A 27,999-nucleotide genomic window follows, 5' to 3' on the forward strand; every position below is an offset into this window, starting at 1 on the left:
CACGCTTGTTTTGTCTGTCACCTTCGGCTTTTGTTTTCTGCAGCAGCATGCGTGCATGGGGCCTTACTTCCTTTTAAAATGTTGCAGCCCTCTAAGTGAAACATACAGAAGCAGCGGAGGCCATCCTCTGACTGCAGTCGCGCAGAGGATTGGAGGAGGGGAATCGCTCAGGAAGGGAGGGAGGGATTGGAGGACAGAGTTGCGAGGCAAACCAGGATCACATGAGCACAGATCTGTTTACAAACTGAAACTGTGCGGCCAGGAAAGACGCAGGAGCCTTCCTGGAGAATATTACTGGCTGGCCTGAGAAGAACACATCTTTAACCCCCAGATGCTTGCGTTTTGGCTAGGATATTTGTCGAATGAGCTAAGGGACTATCTGTTTTTTTGTCCACTTTCTTGATGGAATGGATTGAGGGAGCAGATGGTTTTAGGTGGAGAGAAAAAATACTCCCCCACACAGGCGCACACATAAACACTCCACTGGCTCGATGGTGGTGAAAATACAGCTCTTTTCGTTCTCTAAACGGCCTGTTGTCCAATAAAGGAATATACCTCCAGAAAAGGTCGACGTCAAGGAAGAAGAGCTAGAAAAATCGACCGAGGGACATGCCAAAGTCTTTTGCAATAAGGGTTTGAGGGAAGACAAAGCCTGTAGATGGAGTCTTGTATCAGCTTGTACGTTTTGGACGTATGGATGTTTAGTGCTCGCTAAACCGCCGTACGCAGGAATTATCAGTGAGGAATTTGATAACTTTTGTGTATGACAACACAAAGAAGATCACATCTGAAGAGCCACATATGGACTGGTTCTCAAAGACAAGAAGAATATCAAGGGCACATTATGCTCCCTTTGTCTGTGTAACAAAGCACCTTGTGCATATTCACATCGGCGGAGCCGAAGAGTGATTGAAATCTTTTGTTCTTCGATGCTGACATCATAAAAGTGGGATGAATGGAGGAATAATTGAAGTATAATTAAGACAGCGCACCCTGTCATTTCAAGAGCTGGTTTTTAGACCTGTCTGACCTACAGGAAGAACGTCAGGAAAATTTTAGGGAATAAGTCAACCCGGAATCGAGCTTTCGGTAGTGTCCTCCAGCCCCCGCATTGCCTGTTCCAGACAAGCAGTGAGTTTGCAGCAGCAGTGCTTGGAGTCAGATTACATGCAACCATTCCAATGGTGTAACGGTGAGTGGCCTTTGCGAAAAGTCCAAGCTTAACTCGAGTTTGTTTTTTCCGTCAGCATTAGTCACCGAAGCGGTACTGCTGCTCGGGATGTTAAAACCAGTTTGAAGAAGTCTACTGTTCGGAAAGGTCAAGAGTAGCAAGATAGGGGAAATATTCGTGCTATGCCTAGACTGTTTTTAACAACCCGCATGTTGTCAGCCTTTTGCTCTTCTGAAAACTGATATGTCTAGAGTTAGTTATTTTTAGATGAAAACATGGATAGACTTATAACGAGTCAAATGTTCAATAACAGTAACGCTCAGTAAGCAGACGACGACTGCATTCTGATTATTAGCGGAAACTGCTCAGATTCTGATTATGGACATCATATGTCGCGTTAACGTGTCAGCTTGATTGCCTTAACCAGATAAAACTAATAAAACAGCTGGCATACTGGCATATTTATGTACTAATAAGACTTTTGAGAACAGATACGTAAACATACATGTACTACTGTATATACCATTCAAAAGTTTGGGTTCTATATGGTTTTTTAAATTTGTTTTTTAAGAGTCTCTTTTGTTCACCAAGGCTGCATTTATTTGATCAAAAAACAAAACAAACAATAATACTGTGAATTTTTTTTTTTTTCAATTTAAAATAACACATTTATATTTTGACATATTTAAAAATGTAATTTATTCCTGTGACGCAAAGCTGAATTTTCAGCATCATTATTCCAGGCTTCAGTGTCACATGATCCTTCAGAAATCATTCTAATATCCTGATTTGCTACTCAAGTATTTTTCTGTGGAAACTATTTTTTTTTAGCGTTCTTGATGAATAGAAATCTCAAAAGAACAGCATTTATCTGAAATCGAAATCTTATGTAACATGTGTTTTTGATCCATCTAATGTTTCCTTGGTGAAAGAAAGTCTTTTTTTTTAATATAATTTTACTGCTATTTTTTAATAAAATAAAATCCTACTGACCCCAAACTTTTGAAAGATAATATCATATATATATATATATATATATATATATACTTTATTATTATTATTATTATTATAATATATATACATATGCACTCACACATAACTGGAATATATGAAGAGTTTCAAAAATAGAAATTTTCAAAAATAATGTTTTTTCATTGTGCATTCCAGTTAATCTAATCTAAAATAACTAAATAAACAAATACAGCAAACTAAATAAAAACATGATAACAATAAAAAACATGATTTTTGAACATTTTAAATAACGGAGTTATCTGTTTTTGCAAATAAACTCTTCATATGTATACAGGAAGCTGCTGAGCAAGCAAATTTCTTCTAAATAAAATGTTAACAAGGGTACGGACCATAATTTGATAATTGACAAATGACAGTAGCCACTAACAAAAATGTACTGCAGTAAAACTATGGTATTCTTTGAGTACCATGTATGCTTAAATATAAAATATGACAATCTTTCAGTAGCCTTACATACTACTACTACTACTTGAACAAAAATGCATTCAGCTGTATTATTGTACAGAACTGATATCTTTTCATATATGCCACAATATAATAATAATAATAATAATAATAATAACAATAATACATTCTCCAAATAGTTTAAGATGTGAATCCTGTCCATATGGCACACATTAAATCTCACTTTACCGTCCCATCAGAATGACACAAGCTTACAATAATCTCTGTGGAAGCCCCTGCTATATAAGCACCTTCCACAGATTCAGACTAAGGGGGATTCTTGCAGACGCTGCGTTAATCTTTAACTCTAATGCTGACTGACGGGAGAATATGAATGGAGATGAACTTCACGTGGTTAGAAAACAGTAAAGCATGAATGGTAAACTCTTATAACACACGCTAACGCACATATGGCTTCCTGAAAGGCCAGATGGTGGTTTCTTGACGGCAATTACAGGTTGTTCATATTTGTTTTGTATAGAGCTAATTTTCCTGAATTCCCTGAAAATGGGTGTACTAAAGAACTGTGTGCTTCCTGCTCAAATATTTTCAAGCCATTTAAAGTGTGTGTTTGTGTGCAGGCTGCCTCTGTGGTCTAGGGCTGCAGCATTCAGACTGTGATATGTCAGAGGAAGACATCTACCGTCTGCCGCTCAACGTCTACGTCATCGTACTGGGCATAGGCATGTTCATCTTCATGCTCAGTGTAATCTTCTGCTGCTATCTGTTCAGGCAAGAACTCAAACACATTCACCACACCCGCACAACTGCTGTTACATAAATCAGATGTGTCCTCTGCTGCTCTCTGCTCCTGTAAAGACATGTAGAAAGACACGTCTGAGACATTATGTATTTTATTTTCAAATACAATCATCCTATTCACATACTTTTTTTAAAAAATGATGCAATTTAAATTACATTGTGAATCCCGTATTTCGTCAGACACAGTATAGTATAAAATAATGTATACAGTCAAACCAAAATTCATTTATTTAGCATTTCTCACATTATCACAGTTTATTCACTATAGTTTAGAAAATGGTAATAAAATATGACAAGAACTCAAGAGTTAAACTATGTCAGAACAAATTCTACTTCATAATGTTTTTGATAAGAAAGGTATGTAACAAAACATAGTCAGGTCAGATTTTTGGTCCCAAATATTTGGTCCCAGTTTATTTTGCTATCCTCACTTACATAAATGAACTCTGGTGTCCTGCACCCACTAGTAAAAAAAATATATATAAAAAATTATATCTGGTGTCTGAGTAATTTTTGCTTTAACTGTATATTGTGTAGAAATATCTTATATGCCCATGATAGAGTCTGACAGAGGAAATGATGCATTACACAAGCACAGCATCTCACTTTTACACCACCCACAACAGTTTTTGCAGTTGAACTCAGGAAGTGCAAAAGTGTTTCATTTTTTTTCCTCTTCTGTTTACAGGTTGAAACAGCAAGGTACAAGGGAGCAGTACAGCTACAATGAGGTGGGCCTAAAACAATGCAGTTAGATTTAAATATAGCATAGTCTTTGCCATAGTCTTGCTGAAATCCAATCTAACAGATGACCTTCATGATATAGTTTGTTTATATATAGTTAGCATGTTAGCAGATGTGACACAAGATATGACACCATTATATGGATTATATGACACAAGATACTATTTTTGAACATATGCACCTAAAACCTGGGCTTGTAAAGTAATTTTGTCATTTTTAAATTCATATTGGCAGAACTGAACGTAAACAATACCACTTAACCGAACAAAACGTGCATATTTTGCTGATTACTTCTTTTGGAAATGGTCAATTATCATCACATTTTGGGCTGTACTAATCGGTCTGACCGGGAAAAACATTTGCAGTATTACAGACTGCCAAAATGATAACAAATCAAGGAGAAAAGTGCAAAAAACTATCTGAGAAACAAAAAGCATTTGTGGTTGGCCAAACTGAACCAGGATTTCCAGGGCAAGAATCTTGACAACATTTGTGTTTGTTTTTATCATTTCCTGTCAGGTAGATGAAATATTAGCTTAATATCTTAATTAATTCTGCTTGTGTGTATCTTTACCACCTATTAAGTTAAGTTTGTCAAAATAGTGCAGCCTTTCCTCCATACTAAGTCCTTCTCTATATGATTTAGCAGCTTCCACACGTTTTCCCATGGTTTAGACAGTATAAATTAACAGAACAACGTATCCAGTAGTACATTAACCGTGCAATCATTGTTGTTGTTTACATCCGAGTATACGGCTCTGGTCCTCACAACGACGCTCGACCAATAGCGTGTGTTTGGGGGCGTGGCTATATGTTTGTTCGACCAATGGCTGACGGGAAACGTGTTCTGAAAGCTGTTTCCGAAAATGCATTAGTTCGTTGGCGCTAGAAGCGCAGAAATTACGCTTTTCAACTTCAATTGATTTACTGTAACATTAAACAAAACGTTGTTCATTTTCTTTGTTTTTTTTTATTCGTTCAAGGTGGTGTTGAAAGGCGCAGGAAAGAAGCTGAGCCTGCTGGGAGTAAGTGTCATACGCTCTCTGCGTGACTGCTTGAACTATTTGAATGTGGTCTAAAATGTGTATGACGTTAGAAAGATCAAAGCACAAAAAAAAAAAAAAAAAAAAAAAAAAAACCTGCATGTTATGTTATGCATTTTAATTTCAATTAACAGTTTTTATTATTAAATATGATTGGTAAAATAATGGATATAAATGGGGGCATGCAAATTGGCTGATAAATTTATTTAAAAAGTACTATTTGCATTCTACACTAAACAGGGTGCAATAGATTAAATTGTGTGACTATTTTTTATAGAAAATCATTAGAGTCAAAGATGCTGGTTCTGCATTTCAGATTTCACACGCAGTGCATTAAAAATTCCCTAACAAGCCAGGCCAGATTAGGTTATGATGTGTTCATTTGATTCATAAAGACCTCAGGGGAAATTTTTGATTACGCAAACAGACCTCTGCAGGATTTTCTGGCTTTCTCAACCAACTGGTGACCTGCATTATAAAAATCCAGACAAATGGAACGGAATATAACTCCAGACCCTCTGCACCAGCAGGAAAAGTGTGGCTGAAACCAAAACAAAGAGCAACGTTGGCAAAGTTACAGCCGGCATTCCTGTAAGCCTGTGGAAGTGGTTGAATTATGTGTAAAAGGAGACTAAAATAGCTTTTTTTCCGTCTGTATCACAGCAGCCCTGTGCCGTGTGTCTAGAGGAATTCAAGACCAGAGACGAGCTGGGCGTGTGCCCGTGTTCACACACCTTCCATAAGAAGTGAGTTCCACCGAAACAAGTGTTGACTTAATGGGAAACGCCACATGTACTTCATGCCAAGACCTGTTTGGAACAGCCGTCAGAATTCTATAGAAAACCTCACCATTTTCAGTTTATGTCCTTGCACAATTACTTATTGATTGATTGAAGTAAACTACAAGCCACTGCAAAGCAACCACCTAGAATTGCGGTGACAAATTTTGCATGGAAAGTGCAAAATTGTTTCATTGTTTCTTTGTAACTTGCAGGTGCCTGCTGAAGTGGCTAGAGATCCGCAGCGTCTGCCCGATGTGCAATAAACCCATCATGCGTCTACACAATGCCGAAGCCCCGCGAGGAGCCGAGGGGCTGCAAGACCCCGAGGAGGTGTGACCCCTTAAACTGTACGGCCCACGGCCAGATCGACACCCTCTAGTTCTGCGATTGTTGGAACATATCATGTGACCTGCCAAGGCTCTCCAAAGCCATCTATATGCACCGCCACTGCGGACCCGGAGAACGCGAGAAACCAGGACGACAACGTTCAGCCTCCACTAGTGATTGAGTACCATATTGCCAGTAGCCAAACATAAGAATAATCTCCTATATATCGTGCCACAATAATCTTTAAAGTAGTATCGTGCCGAGGTTCTGAAGCGAGGGACACACCGTGCATGCTGGGTAACGGACGTCAAAATGAGAGGTGAATATCTCAGGAGTTTGCCTCAGGGGATCTAACCAGGCAACAAAAGAAAACATTAAACTTCGGCAATTAAACTTCTGCTGTCAGCGGACGGCCGTATATATGTGATAATAGGGTTGTAGGTGTAGTGCACTGTCTGTTCGACTGGTACTACGGTCTTCATGAAGATCCTGCGTAGTCCTTACAGAAATATTAAATATGTAATCAGTAACCAGCAGTTCTTATCCAATATCGTGTTCATTGCTTGAATTGTTCCCTTTTCATTGTTATTTTGTATTGTTTGTTTTTAAATAAAACGTCATGTTTTTGTGGTTAACCTTCCTTTTTATAAAAAAAATATTTCTGGAGCTTTTGATAGCGGAATATTTAATTGCAAAACGTGAATGACTTCATATTACAGCAATACGTTAATCCATAATCATCACTTATCAAATAGGTAAACGCAGTCATTTATAGACATTCAATGATATGACAGCAAAGGTCAGGATATACACATATGCACCTCCAGACATTTGTTAATAGGTGCACAAGGGATAAAAAAGCAGGAGGACAAAGATCCTTTGTCCTCAAATATCCTATTAGGGTTAAATTGATGGCACTAGCTGGTGGTATCTGATCCTTTGGACTCCACGTATTCTAGAGCTTTCTGTTTGACCGCCTGGATGGTCTCGGGTGTGCCGTTCTTCTTCTCGTACTCCAGGTAACGCTTGAAGAAGAACTTGATCTTCTTCACGGACACGCTCAGGTGAATCACACGATCGAAAAGCTCCCTGGAGGACACGGGAAAATATTTTTGATTATGTGTTGTGCAAAAACACAAGAAATCTGAATTCAGATTAGAATTTCAAGATTCTATACCACTCTGTATATAAAATAAAAAAAATAAATAAAATGAAAATGTAAAATAAATATTTTTAACTATTTTTTTTTTTTTTTTAAAAAGTACATTTAAAAAAGTAAAACAACAACAACAAAAAAAATGAATAAAAATAAATACAAATGTGAAATATTACATTTTTTTATTAACTTGCATAAAGTAAAATAAAAATAGAAAATAAAAATAAATGAATAGAAAAAGAAATAAATAATGTAAAATATTAAATATTTTTATTAACTATTAAAAAAAATACAACTAAAATAGTAAACAAAAACAAACAAATCTTTTATTTATTTTTTTGTACATCATCTGAAAGCTGAATAAATTATAAAAGAAAGGCTGAATAAAAAGCTTTCCATTGATGTATGGTTTGTTAGGATAGGACAATATTTGTCCAAGATACAACTATTTGGAAATCTAAGGGTGCAAAAAAAAAATGATAAAATAAAATAAAATAAAATAAAATAATAATAATAATAATAATAATAATAATAATAATAATATTGAGAAAAATCGTGTTAGTTTTTTTTTTTTTTTTTTTTAAACAGTATTAGTTTTGATTTTTCAATACAATGGCTTATTTGTTATTTTCAAATAAATAGTTGTTTTAATTATCAAAACAAAATAATGTAATAGGTTAATTTGGTATATAAGTGATCTGATCAAAAGGGTCCATTCTTAAAAAAAAAAATAGATACAGATAAATAGTTTTATAAAGATATAAAATTCTGCCATTTTCACTCTCAAGTTGTTCCAAACTTGAGATTTTTTTTTCTTTAGCTGAAAGAAATGGATGATATTTTGAAGAATGCTGGTAACCAAACAGTTGACTGTAGCCCTTGACTTTCATAGCATTTTTTTATATACTATAGAATCAATGGCTACTGTCAACTGTTTGGTTACCATCAGTCTGAAGAAATAAGCTCATACAGGTTTAAAACAACAAAGGTGAGTAAATAATGACAAATTCATTTTTGACTCAACTATATCTTTAAGAATTCATAATAAGGACTGTAGGAAGTAAAATTCTCATAGTTCTCATTTTCTCACTGACTGGTTTTACCCTGCAGTTGTATTTACCTCACTTCCTTCTGTGAGCCGTGCTTCACCATCAAGTCTATGAACACAGACCACAGGTCTGTGCGTTTGGGATAGGTACTTAGGACCTTGTCAAACATGGATTTGGCTTTCTCAGTGTTCCCATGTTGAAACTCCAACCGAGCAAACTTGGAAATAAGATCCACATCTGGAAAGACAGCAAGAAAACTTTGCATGAGGTGCTAACAGGCAAACCTGCAGGTCCTGGATATCATCCAAACTGCTTTTCAGATTCCTTATCATGAACAAATCTATACCTAGTGAGTCTCAATGCATGCATAAATGTGGGAAATAAGCATTATGAAAAGTAATTGGCACTCACGCTCTTTATTGGACAGGCTCTGCAGCGCCCTCTGCAGAAGGGCACTTGCAGCGTCGCTCTGGCGCTGTCGTAACAGGAAGTTGCCGTAACTCAGATAGACGGCTTTCTCCTGTCTGAAGCGTTTCACCATGTTTTTATAAAGATTCTCAGCCTCCTGCACAAACACATATAATACAAATATTAATACTGTAATACAGGGTTTCAATTTTGACACAACTGACCAAGTATCAGATCTGCTGAAAAACTGGGGAACTAAAGGAAGGTTTTTTTTTTTTTTTAAATAATTTAATATATAATAATAATATTAATATATATAAGTAGCATTACAAAAGTTGTAAGAGCATAAAGAATGTCTAAGACAAACAAGGGACTCATAAACAACTATCATTAAACAAGAAAAAACAGCTGTGGATCATTCAGGTAACAAGTTTTCAGAATCAAGTGTTTGTAAACTTTTGAATAGGGTAATTTTTATAAATTCAACTATTATTTTCTCTTGTGGACTACATGTAAAACTAATTTTATGTGAAATATCTTATTAACATCAGTACTAAAAAAAAAAAAAAAAAAAAAAACAACAACATGCATTTTGTAGGATCCCTCTTTTTTGGTAATATAATTAACATTTTGCAGATTCTGCAAGGTGTATGGAAACTTTTGACTTCAACTGCTTATCACTACATGCATCCCTAATAACAAGCACACGAGTCACATCACTGGACATAATGCTTACTTTGATCTTGTCTGACTTGGCGTAAATGTCGGCTAGCTGCTGATACACAGGAAGAGGTTCACAGTACTGGACGGCCCGTTCAAAGACCTTTTGCAAGCTTTCTTGTGTCCCGTACATGTTCTCCAGATTTAGCATGGCCACCCACACGTTCAGCTTCTCCTGCTCCTCTCTAAGCACACAAACAAACAGGTTAATTTTAACAAAAACTGTGATTTCACTTAGAATTTAAAACTTAGAAAATTAATTATGCAAGAACAGGGCAAAGCAACACAACACAACAATAATCCTTTCATTAAAAGCCTGTAATGTCTTTGCAACTAACTAATGACTTTTTAAACATGTTTTTAAGCATGCAAATAAACTTAATTTATCACCTGAAGGAGATGGTTTTGAGGGCTCTCTCGCCGACCGCACGCGCCTGCTCGATCTGCGTGGACTGCAGATGGAAAGCCATGTACTGCAGCCAAAGGAGGGAGCTGTCCGGAGACGACAGGAGCAGACGCTCAAACGCCGTCGTGTTGTCTGGACGTACAGACGTGTCCATGAGTTCCGCCTCCAGCTTGCTGAGCTGCTGCTCCGCATTCTGCTTCTCCTCCTTTAGCTCTTTACGTGTTTTCTTCACAGGCTGGAAAGAAAAAAAGAGCTGTTTACTGTGTGTTTGCAGACTATGCATAGTAAAAAGTGATTTCGTAAATAAAGTGAAATTGTAAAAATGCTGTTTAAAACTGTATCTAATTTATACATGTAAAAACAGGAGCTCATATGGCTGCAATATTATGACAAAAATCATTATTGTAAACTATTGCTCTGTATATTGTATTAATAATTATTAATTAATACAAAAAAATATTTTTGTTTAGTTTTGGACACGTCACATTATGGCTTCACAGACAAACATGTCCATGATTTTTTTTTTTTTTTTTTAATTTACATCGTATCTGCACTGTGTTGTTTATGAGGGAATTTGTGAGCGTGCTCACTTAACAACAGCTCCGGCATTTTCAGCACTGACTAATATAAGTGCTTCTGATTTGTGTGTTCAGCCCTGACTAATCTAAGACTCTGATAGGCCAATGCATTCTTACGTTCAAAAGAACCGCATTTGATTGGTTATAAGGCTCAACGCTGCAAAAAAAAACGCATAAAATCTGATGAAATGTGAGCAAGTTGAAATATAATTCAGTGAAGCCCCCTGGTGTGAGCTCACCTTGCTCGTGACTTCCTGCTCATCCTCACTGGAATCATGAGTGTCGCCTACTGTGGCAAAAGGTGTTAAAGAGCACAGTGTGGATTCCCACGGGAAGTCAAAAGCCACCTGCAGCCGTTTTGGTTCCTTTTTCTCCAGCTTCCCCCTAAACATTCAGATGAAAGCGGTTACATATCAGAGAAGATAATGTACACCCTATAAAGTCAATCAAATTGATCTGAAAAGAAAGGATGCATCACCTTCACTTGGTCACATTTTTTATGCAAGGGCTTCTCTTCCTCCTCTCTGAAGAACACTTCTACACCACTGTCATTATCCTCTGCTTTAGTTTTCAGTTTCTTCTCTTTTAATGTTTTCTGCTTTTCTGTGGATTTGTCCTTATCTGAGCATGCTTTTTTCTTCATGATTGTCTGTTCATTTTTCTTATCGTCTTGTTGCTACAAGGATAAAACACAAGGTCACATGCATCCTCTTCAAAATAGTCAAACACGCATACACACACACGCACAAACACACAAACGTGCACGCACACACACACACGGACACGCACACACACACAAACGCACGTACACGTGAACGACCGAACGCGCACACACACACACACACACACACACACTTACCTGGCTCTCTGAAATGACCAGTTTCCTTTTGGTGGCTATCTTGTCACTTTCTTGTTTCTTTTTGACTGTCTGTTCATTTTTCGTATCATCTTGTTGCTAAAAGGATAAAACACAAGGTCAAATCCATCCTCTTAAAAACAGTCAAACACACACACACACTCTTACCTGGCTCTCAGAAATAACCTGTTTCCTCTTGGTGGCTATCTTGTCACTTTCTTGTTTCTTTTTGATTGTCTGTCCATTTTTCTTATCGTCTTGTTGCTACAAGGATAAAACACAAGGTCAAATCCATCCTCTTTAAAAGTCAAACACACTTATTGTATTGTACACACATGCTTAATATAATTAATTATAATTAGGAACATAATTACAGTATTTTTTGTAATTAAGCTATAGTATAGCATTTATACATTTATACTAAATGTATTTAGACCGTTTTTTTCATATAAATACCTAGGGACCACATTACATTTTTACCATGGTATTGAGGTTATGTTTGTGGTTTTAACTGTCATTATCATGATCTATGGATGCCCTAATCCACCTTTTTCAAAACAGCCAAACACACACACAGACACACTTACCTGGCTCTCAGAAATAACCGGTTTCCTCTTGGTGGCTATCTTGTCACTTTGTTTCTTTTCGACTGTCTGTCCATTATTCTCATCATCTTGTTGCTACAAGGACAAAACGCAAGGTCAAATCCATCCTTTTCAAAACAGTTAGACACACACACCCACACACATCTGGTCAGCTATCCCTGTAGGGACTCTCCATAGGCGTAATGGTTTTTATACACCTAAACCTACCCATCACAGGAAACTTTCTGCATTTTTACTTTCTGAAAAAAAAAGTAAGCTTTTGTACCCAAAGGGACCTCAATTTAGGTCCCAACTGTGACACTGAGTGTGTATTCAGGTTTAAGTCCCCACCAGGATATATAAACCAAACCTATACAGACTGTACAAACCTTATTTTCTATCGCCCTATACCTAAACCTAGCCCAAACAGGAGTCTGTTCCCACTTTTACCTTCTCAAAAAACCTCATTTTGCACGATTTCTAAGCCTGTTTCCTCATGGGGACCTAAAAAATGGCCCCACAATGTCAAAATTTACTGGTATTAATATCTTTATATAAATACCGTGATAAATACCAGGTACACACGCGCACACACACTTACCTGGCTCTCAGAAATAACCTTTTTTCTTTTGGTGGCTATCTTGTCACTTTCTTGTTTCTGTTCTTCCATCAAACGCAATGGAAGTTCAAGGGATTCTGGGAGTATATCTGGTTTCCCTGTGTCATCTGACAGCAGCGACAGGTTCACATGGGCACTGTTCACACTGATTTAGAAGCAATTGTCTTTAGTCATATAGCACTACAAATAACTACATGTAAATTTCTTATTAATAAATGGTCTATGTTCACATGTAGACTTGTATTACCTGAGAACCTTGGCTGTCACCAGTGAACTCTTGGTAATGTGTTCGGAAAGAGTTTCTGGGTCGTTCACGAGGTATTTTGTTGCGTGCTGGAACTGAACTCTTCCTGTGATTTTCCTTGATAACCTTTCGTACAGGAAAAATCATTTTAATTCGACTCATGAGGCTAGAATGGTTTCATAAAAATGTGCATAATCATTAACATACTTTACCTCACAAATACGCCTTGATCATTAATAACCGTCACATAGCCCCTGATAATCTGGCCCTCTGTTATATCGGAAATTGACTGAATGTCTGGGTCTGTAACTTTCTTATGTTCCTTATACAATCTGCAGAAAGGGGAAAAATGTACACATGAGAATAGGCCTGTTTTATGAATTATTTAATCATTTCGAACGAGTTATCAGACGATGGCCAAAAAAAAAAAAATTAAAAAAATCAAGAAAAAATAAATAATTGTCATCATCGGCACAATTACGCACATGCAGGCCGGATGTTCTCAATATTCTGAGAAAAAAATACCTAACAATAAAAAAATAATTGAAATGGCCCAATTTATAAATAATAAGCTTAATTTCAACATCCCATGAAGGAAAATAAATAAAACACAAACAAACAACTAAATATATAATATTAAATAAACAAAATTCTAATATAAAATAAAATAAAAACAATAAGGTAATATTTTCAAAGGTAATAAAAATTAGATTATTTTAGGAGTAAAGCGCATCATCTCCTGGTTTTTTGTGTGTATTGTTAAAAGTGAAGTGCAATAAAAAGCATAAACTTACATTTAAATGTGATACCAAGCTAGATAAAAGCCTCTAATTGACTAATAAGTACAAAACTGTAATAAATAATGCACTGCAAATCAGCTAGATAGCATATTTCTGTTATCATATATACCTGTTATAACAAAAAAATAAAATAATAATATTTTTAACATGTCAAAAGATCCCCAGGTATACATGTAAGTAAGTAAGTAAATAAATAAATAAATAAATAAATAAAAAGTATAAATATGAAATAAAACAAAAAATATATTTAACAGGTCAAAAGTTCCCCAGGTTAAAAAAATAAATAAATAAATAAATAATCAAATAAATAAAATAAAAATCAAATAACTTTATTTATTTGTTTGAATGCCTCAAAGGAGAAAAATGATGGCATATCTACAAAGTTTAATCTTATTTTGAAATGACACTTAAGTATGTACCTTGAGGGGCGCAATGAAACATTGAATTTTCGATTTTCCTCTCCAATAACGTAGCACCTGGATTAAAGAGATGCACACACACATAAACAAACTTCACATTTCACACTTTTTCAGTGCTTCTATGCAGGAAAAATCCTTTTAAACATTCATCATAAACAATTCCAAGTAGGTCATGACTCACCGGACTAGCTCGCCCTGCTTGTAGGGCTCTAGCGGGTTGTCGCTGTATTCATCAGAGAGATCCATCATCGAAGCGAAACCCAAATTCTCAAATGGGAGTTTGAGAAACAGTCCCATGTGAGGCTCAACTTTCCGAACTATCGCCATGGTGATCACCCCTTGCTCCAGCTTGTGCGTCCCTACAGCAACGACACACACACAGGAAACGCTAAAGAGACTCGAGGGACGACCGCAACATGCGTCACGATGGCAGAAGCGCGACATCAAGCGCAGTGTGACTCAGCGTTTGGTACAACAAAGAGAAAATATGAGCTAGGAATAGCCGTCACATCAAATCTCCTCTGACTGTACTGATAATGCTGCGATTTAGAACAATTATGACTGCAGATGAATCTACAAGTGTTACCTGTGAGCGAAAGGGAGAGATGAATAGGCCTGCTGGTACTAACACCAACAACCTTTGCACAAATGGTCTGTCCTGGTTTATAAAGCGTCTGTGGGTGGTTCGCTTGCTGTTGGAAAACAAGTTGAAAATATTATAGCTTATTTACTTTAAAATTAACTTAAAACATGCATTTAATATGTGCATAGCTTGAAAATATGCTACAGTTACATGAACTCTTTCAAGTAAGTAACATGTTTATTAGATATAAATTAAATCATTTTTATAAGCAAAGCAATATTGTAGCATGTTGCTTTTCAAATGTTGCATTTAACAAACAAAGAAAAACAAAGTTGTACAGAGACTCACCCCAGCTTTAGTGATCATGGCTAACAGTTCAACGGTTCCCATGACGTTAGGCTTGACATGAACTTCTAAGCTTTGGGTTTCTTTGACGTACTGAGGGAAAGGCAAAAATTACTTTATTAGCTTAATTAGCTTCTGCAGTCTGACATTACATTTTCTGTTCCTTAGATTATAAAAGTCACCTTTGATGCAAAGCATATGATTTCTTCTCCAGGTTTGTATTTCACTTTGATTTCATTTGGTTTTCTGGAAAACAGTGAAGAGTTGAAAAAGAGTGCAGTAAACAAAAAGTTTGGTGCAATTTGGTGCAGTTGTTCCCATATGCTGCTTGGTCACATGAATATGAAATTATGGACAGTTGTGTCCTGTTATGCATGGTAACATGCTTACCTGGGCAAAAGACTGAGTTCAAGCTGGTAAGCGTGAAGGTCAGGGTTAGAGATTGGCAGGAACCTGTTGAAAGAGATGAATTTATGTGAATAACGCTGTAAAAATCAATGATTTGCTAAAAATGTAATTTTTCATGCCACAAAAATAAAATATGAACGAATAAGTACAGAACTAAGCAAAAGAAAGAAAAAAAAAAAAACATTCTAGTTAAACATAAAACAATGTCAAAAATACATAAAGGCTGACATTATCACTACAAAAACCACTGAAAAAAAAAAACTAAATATGAACAAATGAGTATGAAACTGCTACAAAAAAAAAGAAAAAAAAAAAAAAATATTTAAATCCATATACTGCTATATAAAATCCAATACTACTATATAACTACTATATACTACTATAAAAAAAATATTAAAAAATATTAAAATAAAATTATTAAAACTTAAAATAGCTCCATTGTTAAAGTAATAAAAAAATAAAACATTTAACTGAATGAAAACCAAAAACCAATGCATAAATAAAAATTTAAATGAAAAACTACTTAAATGAAGTAAAATCTCAAATAAACTTAATGAAAAAACAGCAAAAAGCATTTACTTAAATAAAATAAAAGTAAAATAATAAAATAAACTCCATAATACACAACTGAAATAAATGTAAATAATAAAACTAATCAAACTTCAAATCATTTAAATAAACAAATAATTACAAATTACAAATTACAAGAAATATATATATATATATAAAATATAAACAACATATAAAACAATGCCAAAACTCCGTAAAAGTTGACATTATCATACTTTATATATATATATAAAAAAATATATATAATATAATATAATATAATATAATATTATATAATATAATATTATATATATATATATATATATATATATATATATATATATACACACACACACACACACACACACACACACACACACACACACACACACACATATATATATTTATTTAGATTTAAATATACTATTAGTAAAAATATTCAAAATACATTCTCATTGTCCCATAATACAGCAAAATAAAAAATAATAAATAAAACAATAAAATAAATATAAAACAAAACCAAAAAAAGTAGGGCTGGACGATATAACCTAAAATCTAAATCTTGATTAACTGAATGTTTTACCTCGATTATGATTAATGAATGATATTTTTTTATTATTATTATACTTTTTTTTTTTTTGCCCTCATAGTTGACTCATGATTTGTTACATGTGATCATCTACTTTGTAAGGAAGTGTCACTCGATATTAGCACGTTTTTACTCTAGGCCATTCACACAGAACACATCTTTGCTTCTAAAGATGTAAAAAGTTGCCATGGCAACCTGCAAAAAAAAAAAAAAAAAAAAAAAAAAAAAAAAAAAAATTACCAACAAGGGAAAATTAGAGGTTCTGAATTTCAGTTTTGACTACTTTTCGATTAATTGTCCAGCCCTACGAAAAATATAGCCTCTGGGTGAGTGCTACTTGAATGTCTTGTATGAGACATTAGACATTCTGTGATGGACAACTTAACACAGCTGCATTTACCAGCGACCATGAACTGTGTATCCTCCAGTCACTCTGGCTTCGACTTTGCTCCCGACCTTTAGGGATGTCGTTGGTAAGCTGCCAACCACGGGTGACTCCTCGATCTGGGATACGTGGATAGTCCCTTTGGTCCCTGACAGCACCGTCACCAACAGTTCCGTGGGCTTTACCTTCTTTACTATCGCCGTCACCACTTCCTCCGGATCTGTGCTATTAGATTTGCTCCACTCCAAGTTAGCGTTCTCTTTTTGACACGCAACAAGAGGAAGTCCTCCCAACTCGTTGCAGCTCGGCTCTTCCACGGTCACATTTAGACAGGAACCGACGTGAAATTTGTTTGAACTGAAGATGTCATTTATGTGAGTGTGAGTGGGAATGATGCTCATGCGACCGGTGTCACCCAATGAGACGACAGCAAAGTCTTTGTCAGTGTACTGGATTGTGGCGGTGAGTTTGGAGCCCTTTTCCAACTGAAAACAAACAAAAAGAATGAATTTTAAACGAACAATTCAGATCCTGTGGATTTTCAGGGCTCCGAGTTCGGCTTACCTGTTTCCTCGTCGCGGTCAACTCTGGAAGCAGCGACACTTGAACTTCAGACTTCAAAAAGTCGACATGAAGAATCACTGCAGTGAGTTTGCAGCCTGGACTCACATTCACACCTGAAACATTGACAGATAACGAGTTAGATGGGAACTAGCATGTTACCCGTCCACGTCAAGACCAGCACATTCACACACAAACATCGAAACTGTAAAGTTCCCAGCATTAAACTTTAACAGAGAAATAGTTTCACAGCATTAAAGAAAATAATACTGGACTATTTAATTATATACATACATATATATATATATATATATATATATATATATATATTTAATATTTAACATTACATTAAACAATATTTAAATTCTACTAAACAATAAATCTTTACTATGATAATAAATCGTCATAAATTCATGACAAGTCTATTTTTTGGTAACAAACAAAGCTGAAATATTTTTTTTTTGCTAAACTTAAATTAGAAATGCTGCCTAAGCAACTAACTGAAATAAGCTTGAAGTGCTAAAACTACTAAAACTACAACAAATTCAAATAAATTAAAGCTGAAAACAATATTTAAAATAAATTTAAAATTAAATTTAAAATTTAAAATATAAATACTAATATAAAACATAAATACTAATATAAAAATAATTAATCCTATATCTATCTATCTATTGGATCTAGGCAATATTTCGAATTTAATGTTTTGCCACAATTTTATTTTTTTAGAAATCGAGCAATCGCAATTTTGAATAGAAATATTACCAAATGTTAGAATATTCTTTAACTAGAGATTTAATAAAGAAAACGTTATATGAATCACACTGCAGTTCCACTTTCAAGTTGGCTAGTTAAAAATTGTGTAAAAAAAAACACACACACAAAAAAAAAAAAAAAAAAAAAAACACCACCACCACCACCAAGAATCGGTCAAATGTTCTAAAAAAAGCTACACACAAAAACACTGTAAACACTAAAATACCGACACTAAAAAGTTGCTGTTTTTAATGAATCAGTCAGAAAAATTGCACAAATCAGTTTTGTAATCAAAATTTACCAGTTTGAATCATTTAGTCTCCCTTACTAAAGTGGTTCTTGACATACTCACCGAATTAAGTCACTTCAACTCAAAATGGCCTGAGAACTACTATTGCATTGAATACTTAAAACAAAAGATCACTATAATTACAACGCAAGTTTTGTTGTAATTGGTGCTGTTAAATAGATTATTCGCGATTAATCGCATCCAAAGTAGAAATATACTGCATTCGACTGAAGAAAGAAAGAAAGACATGAACATCTTGGATGACATGGGGGTGAGTAAATTATCAGGGAATTTTAATTCAGGAGCGACCTTTTAAAGAGTAGGCGGTCCTCACCTTTTGTGTGGTCCTTTGAGACCAATACAGTGGCTTCTCTAAGCTGATCTGAGGTCAGTGTGACCATGCCATCCTCTCTAGCATCTCCCACCGTCACCTTCAGTTTATCTCCTAGTGATACAGCAGAGAGCTGTTGCAGGACCTCAGACTCCCCTGGAGACGGACAGAGTTGGAAAACTTGATTAAAGACACTAGAATACAGTCCAATGAGCAGAAAACAAAAGTTTGACAACATATTGCTTGTCATTCATCAGAGCCTCCATTCATACCTCTGCAAGTCATCATTTCAGAGACGGCCATCCTTTCCTTCAGACCCTGGATCAGTCTGTCTTGGGAGCCTTCCTCTGAGATAGTCAATTCTGACACCTTCAGACTGACCAGAAACCTCTTCTTCTCCGTGTCCACATTCTTGACTTTGGCAACAACCGTTTGGCCGATGTCAAAGGCGGATTTGGTGTCTGAGATGAACTGGTCACTCATGGCCTACAATGAGATCAAAACAACATCAAATCTAGACAGAAACTATTTTATTTTGGCTAAATCCCATCCAAACAACCAAAAAATGGACGTACAGCTATAGGAGCGAGGCCAAAGAGTTCATATGGGAAATCGACGAAGACTCCGTAAGGCATGAAGCTCTTCACCCAGCCGACCATCTCCATCCCCACCTGGAGCTCAGAGAGGTTTATTGGGACGCCATGTAGACAGGCCTTCAGCAGGGGTTTCTTAGTGAGAATCTGAACAGAACTAGGTTAAGAAGAACAGTGTGCAAGCGGGAGGTTTTTTTTAGTTTTTTTTCTGACAACAATGACATGAACGGCTGTGTAAGGATACAATTCCCTTCTTCTTGGTCTTGCTGAGACACATTACATTAGAGATTGTGTCGCCCTCCTCCAGCGCACTCCACAGGGGAAAACAGTTGGTCACGTGGTCAGAGAGATGCACTGTGGGTATGAAAGCTGGCACCTCCTCAGGTAAAATGGTGACCTCTAGACCATTTAGTACTTTGCGGCATACTGACACTTCGACCGTCTAAATAGGAAACAGCAATTTAAAAAATAATAAAAAATAATTCCTGTGGTTTGCATAGATAATAAGCATATAAACTTGTTTCAGACAACTTACCTTTCCAACCTCAAAGTCAAATTTGGCAGTCTGCACCTCTTTTATGTCTCCCTCAGTAACGGCCTTGAAGGATAAACGTAGCATCTTATTTTTTTCATCACACCTCAAGACTTTGGCTTGGACAACCTGCAGAAAACAATTAAAAGAGTGTTAATTAGTGTAAACTGAAGATTAAAATAGTTAAAGAGACACAGAAAAGTGCAATAAATTCGACAAAATACAAAATGTGCATAAGCAACTTTCAAATTTAGGGTCAGCAAGATTTTTTTTAAATGGTCTTTGAAGTCTTTTAAGCTCACCATAGCTGCATTTATTTGATCAAAAATACAGACTGTAATATTGTTAAATATTAAAGATTAAAATAACATCCCCAGACTATGTCTGTGAAGTTTCAGCTCACAATACCCAACAGATCATTACATATATCATTTTGAAAACGCCTGTTTTGAGTGGAAGCAGAAACACGCCGTTTTCGTGCATGTTTCTTTAAATGCCAATGAGCTGCTGCTCCCCGCCCTCTTTTCCAGAAAAGGGCTGTGCCTTTACAGCTCCTACCTCAGATACTCTCAAAAAACATCTGTTTGGTTTTGATCAGCATGTCTATTGCACTGAAATCATGCACTTGTATGCGTTATCAGTTTAAACCTCTGATATAGGTTTTACTGAACACACACATCTGAAGCAGACGCACAGAAAACGACTGTCATGCACGCGAGTACTGAACTAAACTTCTCTTTTATGCCTTATTGCGCTTAAACTCAAATACACACAAGCTTCTGTTATTAACACACAGGAGTTTCAAAAACAGTGAAGGATAAACAGCTGGGAAAGAAACTGCATGTCTATATTAGATCAGTGTAGCAGGGTTTGTACAAATACTGTAAAATGAAATTCCAGGACTTTGAAGGACTTTGAGAACTACTTTTTTGATTTTCGAGGAGTTTAATCAGAGATCTCACTTGATGAACAATGTCTCCCATTTCAAATTCTAAAAAAAAAAAAAAAAGTAAGAGTAATAGATAAAAACACACTATAAAAAAAGGCAAAAATAAAGTGAAGCACATGCAAAGTATTACCGAGTATAGATATGTATACACGTATCTTTTTTTTGGTTTTATAACTGTATTGCATTAATGATTTGATGGGTTCTACTGCTTAAGAAAAAATAAATCAGAAAAAAAGATGAAATCACTCTGAAATCCTAATCTGAAAAATTATTTGCGAACCTGCACCGAAGTCCCGATCTGAATCAAACGATTCCCAATTCATGCTCCGAAGTTCCTATCTAAAGCGAAAGATTCGTGATCCACGCTCTAAAGCCCCGATCTGAATTTGATTTAGATCGGGACTTCAAATCACGTATCGTGAATCATTTGATTGGAACCATTCCATTCGCTAAATGATTTACGAACCCGTTCCGTTCTAAATCAAATGATTTGTGATACATGCTTCGAAGTCCCGACCTGAATCAAATGATTCGCAATCCGTTTGGAGCGCTTCGAAATAGTGAATCATTTTGCGACACAATGGTTTAACTGATTCAGAGTTTGGAAAAGCTCTGTTTCACCCATCACCCATTTTAAAAATCATTACAAGCGATGCAGAAAAATCGCAAATGAATGGCTCTTTTAATTTGATCTGGTTTTCGATAGTGAATCCCTTGATTTGACATTGCTGTTTTACTTTTTTTGGTAAAGGGCATGTGACCTTCTTTGCACGTTCACTTTGTAAACACAGAGTCGGTACTCCTGCAGCGATGTAGGACGATTTTGAAGTTGGAGGAGAAAATGAGATGGGAGTTTTGACATACACTAACTGTCTTGACCCAGATTACACAAACTACGCAAACACGTCGTAGAGCTAGACAAGATGAGCATTTGAGGTTAAAAAGTATATAAGTATATATTTTTAGAAAATAACCAATTGTTTCACTAGGGAAGACCCCTAGAGCCCTTTGAAGCTGCATTTAAACTACATTCCAGAAGTTCAAACTTGTGGGCAACATATCAGTCCACGATACGCCCTTCAGCTGTTAGAAATTCACTGTAAACCATGACTCCCTGGGGCGTATTGCTTTAATTTAAATGACGTCACCTTTAATAGATCCTTGATGAATAAAAGTATCAATTTCTTTAAAAAAAAAAAACTTGCCGACCCCAAACTTTTGAACAGTAGTTTCTCTAGATTTTTAAGTAGATGCACTTGACATTTTTTCAATATTGTTAATCTCTGACCTGGCCAACGAAGAAGAGATCTTGTGGATTAGCCACACGTTCTGTGGACAGCTCCTGCATAGGAACCAGACCGCTCACGTCTCCATAGAAACGAACGATGCAGCCAAAGTCCTTTATGCACATGATGACGCCGTGGGAGATGCAGCCCACCTTGGCATCAGCGTAGGAGAGGAAGAGAGGGAGTCTGGACTCAATAAGGCCCTTCTTCCTGGTCAGGAACAACTTTCTCTGCTGAGTGTCCACTGACAACACCTAAACAAACATAATTTATAATAATTAGAAGAAAGGTTACAAATACATTTTCAGTGACAATCAAGACTATATTAAAGGGGAGAGAGAGGGGAAAAAAAACAAACAAAAAAAAAAAACAAACAAACAAACAAAAAAAAAAAAAACGCAAAAATCGGGAAAAATAAAATAAGTAAATAAATAAGTACAAGAATAAAACACTTTGGAACTATCCAACAAATTTCAGGGGTGGTGGAAAAATAAATGATTAAATTAAATTAAATTAAATTAAATGTCTCATTTGTTTCAAATAATCAAACCTTTAAATTTTACATAATAGTTTTAAAAACTCAAAACTATTAAAGTGGATAGGGGAAAAGTCCCAGTTTTTGGAAGTGGGGGAATAAAATAAAATAAAATACTTGGGCATTATCCATTTGTTTTAAATCAAAGCAACTTTGAAAAAACTCAAGACTGCACTAAAGGGGAAATAATAAATGAAATAATAAAATAAAGAAACTGGCATAATCTATTTGTTTCAATCAATTAAAGCAGCTTTAAATTTTAAATAATAGTCAAACTCAATACTGCATTTAAGGGGAAATAATAAAGTAAAATCAAATAAAATAAAAGTAAAAAAACAAAACAAAATAAAACAAAAATGTGTTTCTATTTGTTTCAAATAATAAAAGCTTTAAATCTGACATAACAGTTTTAAAAACTCAAAACTGCATTAAAAGGGAGAGGGAAAAAGTCCCAGTTTTCAGGGGTGGTGGAAATAATGAAATAAAATAAAACACTTTGGTATTATCCATTTGTTTCAAATCAAAGCAGCTTTAAATTTTACATAATATTTTTAAAAACTCAAGACTGCATTTAAGGGGAATACAATAAAATAAAATAAAATGGCACAATCTATTTGTTGCAAGCAATCAAAGCAGAATAAAATTTTAAATAATAGTCTTAAACTCAAGACTGCATTTTGGGGGATATAATCAAATCAAATCAAATCCATAAGAGAAAATAGAGTAACCCCAAAACCCCATGACTAATTATTACTACTTTTACAATTCTTTCATCATCACTAACATCCTTATTTTTCACTGACCCAAAATAACAGTGCATGATTTTAATAGCCAAAGTTAAACAGCCTCACCCTGCATTTGACCTTCAGCCCACTATAAAACACCTTCTGTGGGTTCTTTAAGACGACATCGGCCATGTGAAATTTGGGTATCAGCCCTCTGATGTGGTCCGTTATCCTCACGTTGACGCCATGTTTCTGCAAATCCATAACTGTACCCTGAAACCCACAGACAGTGTGTGAGTACAAGCACATTTTTCACTCATGTGACATTTGCATGGTTGCCCACCTCAATAATTTGCCCCACTTTGATGTCTTGATATCTGAAGTACTGACATTCAACAGTACCCCTATAAAACAAAAGAAATCAGAAAAACAAATTATAAAACAAATTAGCATCCCAGAACGCCCCAACAACCACATAACAGCGTCCTAGCAACCAACCTGCGCAGTGTGCCCAGGTGCATTTGCTCCATAGGACTGTAATCTATGACTCTCAGAGTGTGCTCAGGCTGGGACAGCAACTGGTTTGGGTTGAAATCTTCTTTGGCCTCCTTTATGAGGTTTTTCTACACGTTGAATGCAGAATAAACTCCATTAGACTCTCAGATCAGCGTGCATATGTATACATCATTGTCAAGACTGCCTTTGTACTCACATGCACAAAGACCGTGGTCTCGTCAGGCATCTTCAACAAGGCTCCAGAGTGATGGTGCAAAGCAGTTATCTTACAGCCCTGAACCACCTCACCCACTTGCTCACTGGAGACGCTATCCAGCACAGCGCCCCCTGGTGGAAGGAGATGCCTGCGCAGGGACAGACTCACATGTCGCGTGGACTGCTCCACATACAAAACCCGTGCCACAACCTAAAAAAAAGAGCCGGATGGAAGAACTTCATTATTGACTGAAAACCTGTGTTATTTGTGTGTTATTATCTATATACTATTATAGTTCATTAATATTTTGAAATAGTTTTCATTTCAATCTTTGTTTTGTTCTTTTGTTGTTTTTGTTTTTTTATTTAATATCAGTTGGTATCAGTGATGCTTACCTTCAGTCATTAAAAAAGACGGCATTAAACAAATATTAAAAATATACTTTCTTTATGTTGTTTCTACATTAATTTTAAGATTGAATGTGAAATTATAGCAATATAAAAAGTAAAATGAACAACTTAATCGCAATTCATTTAAGAAAAAATGTGTGATTAATTAGTTTTTTAAAATCGATTAACACCACTATTTTAAATATTACTATTTATGATGTATTTATGCACTTTATTGGACTTCAAAATCTCAAAAGCCATTCACTGCCATTACAAAGCTTGAACATTTTTTAATATAACTCAATGTATTCGTCTGGAAGAAGAAAGTCATATACACCTAGGATGGCTTGAGGGTGAGTAAATCATGGGCTAATTTTCACTTTTGGCTCATACCTCGTCTCCTGTGTTGTAGGTAGATGCTTTGTCCTCATCAAGATGCAGAAAATCAACCATTCCAGTGAAAGACGAAAGATACGTCACAATAAGCCCATGAGGAGTAACCTGTTAAGACATCAGCAGACAACGTCAAAAACTCAAAAGGTTTGATCTAGAACACTTGAAATTTGCTTAAAGGGAATTCAAACTGCATTTTAACATTGAGTATATTATACTTTATGTTTATGTACAGCTGACGTACCCTCTTGATGCGTGCTCGGATCAGAAGTCCCGGAAGGAGGGTGTCAAGAGTCCATCCTTGCTGGGTCTCTGCAAAGGCCTTTCCAAGAGCTTGGGGATCCTGGGACAGACGCACAACACGTCCATCGTTCTTGACTTCCTCTATTAAGACCGTCACGTACTGACCCACATTCAGATCTGAGATAAACAGGAAACTCACAATCATAACGCTGCTTTTATCCTGTTCCAGTGCATCCAAAAATAACAGATCTCATTTATGCTGTTGTCATTCCAAACCTGTATATCATTATTATTTATAATGATAAATAATATATTATAAATGATAAAACAACAATTATGCATTTTATATTTTAAAAGCAGTTTATGCCATACTGGTTTGGCCAGACATGAAGGTTAGTAAATTATCACTATTTTAATTTTTAGGTGAACTACAGGTAGTTCTCTTAATCAACAAGAAGTGGGTAATTTATTGAATGATGATGTTCTGTACAGAAAATAAATGTGTGTTTGTGTCTGATTCTCCACCTTGTTTTGAGGATGTGCTCTTTTTGGGCAGGAAAGCTTTAGTGCCACTGATTCCGATGTCAACCAGGAAGCCGTGATCTTCTACACTCTCCACACAACCACTCAGTGTCTAAAAAGTTAAGACAATAAGATCTTAGTGACAATTACTCATAAAAAAAACTCAAGAACTGGGTGATACATACTACCAATTGTATAAAAGTTAAAAAAAAAAAAAAAAAAAAAAAAAAAAAAAAAAAAATGTAATACTTACTACTTACTATATCATTTAATGAAAATACATTACATTTTCATTGGTACAAAAAAAACAAAAAAACAAAACAAACAATATTTCACTTAATTTACTTTTTTTAATTTTATTTCATTTAAATTAAAATAAATAAAATAAAAATAAAAATAAAACAACTGTTCTAAACATTAATGATAATAAGAGATGTTTCTTGAGCAGCAAATCAGCATATTAGAATGATTTCTGAAGGATCATGTGACACTGAATAATGGAGTAATGATGCTGAAAATTCAGCTTTGCATCACAGGAATAAATTATATTTTATAACATATATAAAAATAGAAAACAATTGTTTTAAATTGTAATAATATTCCATTTACAGGATTACAATTTTACTGTATTTCAAATACATTATATTTACAAATACATAAATTTGCTGTATTTTCACTGTATAATCAAATGAATACAGCCTTGAGCATAAATCATCCTTAAAAAAAAAAAAAGTCTTACTGAGCCCAAACTTTTGCATCTATAAAAATCTACTTATTTTCCTGCTATTTCATTATATTTATTTCCTCTAAAATTGCTTTCTAAAAATTAAATACATTTTAATAACAGTATAAAAAAAAACACTCAATATTTATCTTACAGTTGACACATGCATCTATTTGCTTATAATATAAACAAACATCTGCAAACTCACCATTCCAGGTTTCAAAGAACCTGAACTCAACCCCTTGTTAACATGTTTTGGGTTGATTGACACTTTAAGACTAATTTGACCCTCCTTAACAGAGTCTAAAGACGACACCACACATCTGATCAGCATTCCAGGAGCAAGTAGTTCTGGGAGACAGACAGGTTCCTATGAAGAGTAGACAAACATGAACAAAACGCATCATGTAATTTAACAACATTCACAAACATCTTTAAATGTTCTTTCCTTGTGCAACTGTGTTACCTTCAAACTGTCTTCAGAGTCAAGGTTGTCTTTAAGAATATTGGTGTAGGAGTCACAAATGTTGCAGACTGGCAGGTAACCAACAAGACCGCTGGGGAGACCAACTACCGCCTCAAAATCAGATACTTCCTTCACACAACCCAGCATCAGAGTGCCAATCTTCAGATTCTAGACAGAGAAACCAAAGGTCAGTGGCATGACTCAAGCTTTTGTGTTTGTTTATATATTATTACATGCCTATACATACCCGAAGATGAAGAATTTCCACACTGGCGACAGCATTAAGTTTTAAATCCCCTGCTTGGACTTTTTGTTTTTTAGTTTTTTTCGTTTCATCCTGCTGCACAACCTTTCTCTTCTTTGCAACTGCTGTTTCACGTGTCTGAAAATTATTACATACATGCACATGTAGATTACACTCAAAAAAGCTGCTGTATAACTACTATATGCACATTGTTCTTAATTAAAATCACTGTTGTAGTCAAAACCACCATCATTATCATCATCTTACTTCAAAAAGATTGTCCACGTCATGTTTTTTAACACATTTTTTGGGCTCAGTGGTATTTTTCTCTGTCCCACCACGGGGAAAATCTTCCTCCATAGACGCCATTCTTCACCATGTACCTAAATATTAAAAGCTTTTATGAATTGCAATAAATAAACAAAGGCAAAAAAAAACATTGTAGAATCTTAAACAACATGTCTGCAAACATCTGTTTTTTACAAACATCCAGGCATAGACATTAGAAACACAACGTTATTAGACTATAACACAACGTTTAATCAATTTATTCATTGTATATAAATACGCAACGTCTTCCGTTAAACTCCTCTAGCGATAACAACAAATTAATTTTACTTACGCTATAAAACGTTGTATAGACCACTGTAAACCACTCAGTGCATGTATATCTCACATGTTCCTCAGAAGCGTGCGATCTGTACGACCCGGACGTAAACATTGAGAGGTGGGATTTAAGATTATAC

At 35.3% G+C, this 27,999-nt stretch overlaps 2 protein-coding genes across 2 annotated transcripts; one reads left to right on the forward strand and one right to left on the reverse strand.

Moving 5' to 3' along the window:
- The first annotated feature begins 105 nt into the window (after nt 1-105).
- Nucleotides 106-6,931, forward strand: zgc:175214 (uncharacterized protein LOC557610 homolog). Its single transcript, XM_051107253.1, has 6 exons — nt 106-1,192; nt 3,229-3,379; nt 4,098-4,140; nt 5,137-5,178; nt 5,860-5,942; nt 6,191-6,931. Exons 1-6 carry the CDS (start codon nt 1,168-1,170, stop codon nt 6,312-6,314), a joined length of 468 nt encoding a protein of 155 aa, XP_050963210.1. The 5' UTR covers nt 106-1,167; the 3' UTR covers nt 6,315-6,931.
- On the reverse strand, nt 6,483-27,992 carry pdcd11 (programmed cell death 11). The gene is made up of 39 exons (XM_051107223.1): nt 27,876-27,992; nt 27,521-27,636; nt 27,257-27,391; nt 27,010-27,177; nt 26,752-26,913; nt 25,823-25,931; nt 25,299-25,474; nt 25,055-25,162; nt 24,273-24,482; nt 24,059-24,183; nt 23,904-23,964; nt 23,687-23,833; nt 22,303-22,554; nt 20,069-20,194; nt 19,778-19,975; nt 19,516-19,680; nt 19,213-19,426; nt 18,944-19,096; nt 17,568-17,680; nt 17,019-17,488; nt 15,463-15,525; nt 15,255-15,318; nt 15,076-15,165; nt 14,731-14,836; nt 14,326-14,503; nt 14,145-14,201; nt 13,138-13,257; nt 12,929-13,051; nt 12,664-12,826; nt 12,066-12,158; nt 11,647-11,742; nt 11,482-11,577; nt 11,100-11,298; nt 10,862-11,004; nt 10,029-10,279; nt 9,655-9,823; nt 8,922-9,075; nt 8,582-8,747; nt 6,483-7,394 (listed from the first exon to the last, which is right to left on the reverse strand). Exons 2-39 carry the CDS (start codon nt 27,620-27,622, stop codon nt 7,223-7,225), a joined length of 5,697 nt encoding a protein of 1,898 aa, XP_050963180.1. The 5' UTR covers nt 27,623-27,636; nt 27,876-27,992; the 3' UTR covers nt 6,483-7,222.
- Nucleotides 27,993-27,999: the final 7 nt, after the last annotated feature.

This window comes from Labeo rohita, chromosome 1, assembly GCF_022985175.1.
Source record: "Labeo rohita strain BAU-BD-2019 chromosome 1, IGBB_LRoh.1.0, whole genome shotgun sequence".
NCBI lineage: Eukaryota > Metazoa > Chordata > Actinopteri > Cypriniformes > Cyprinidae > Labeo > Labeo rohita.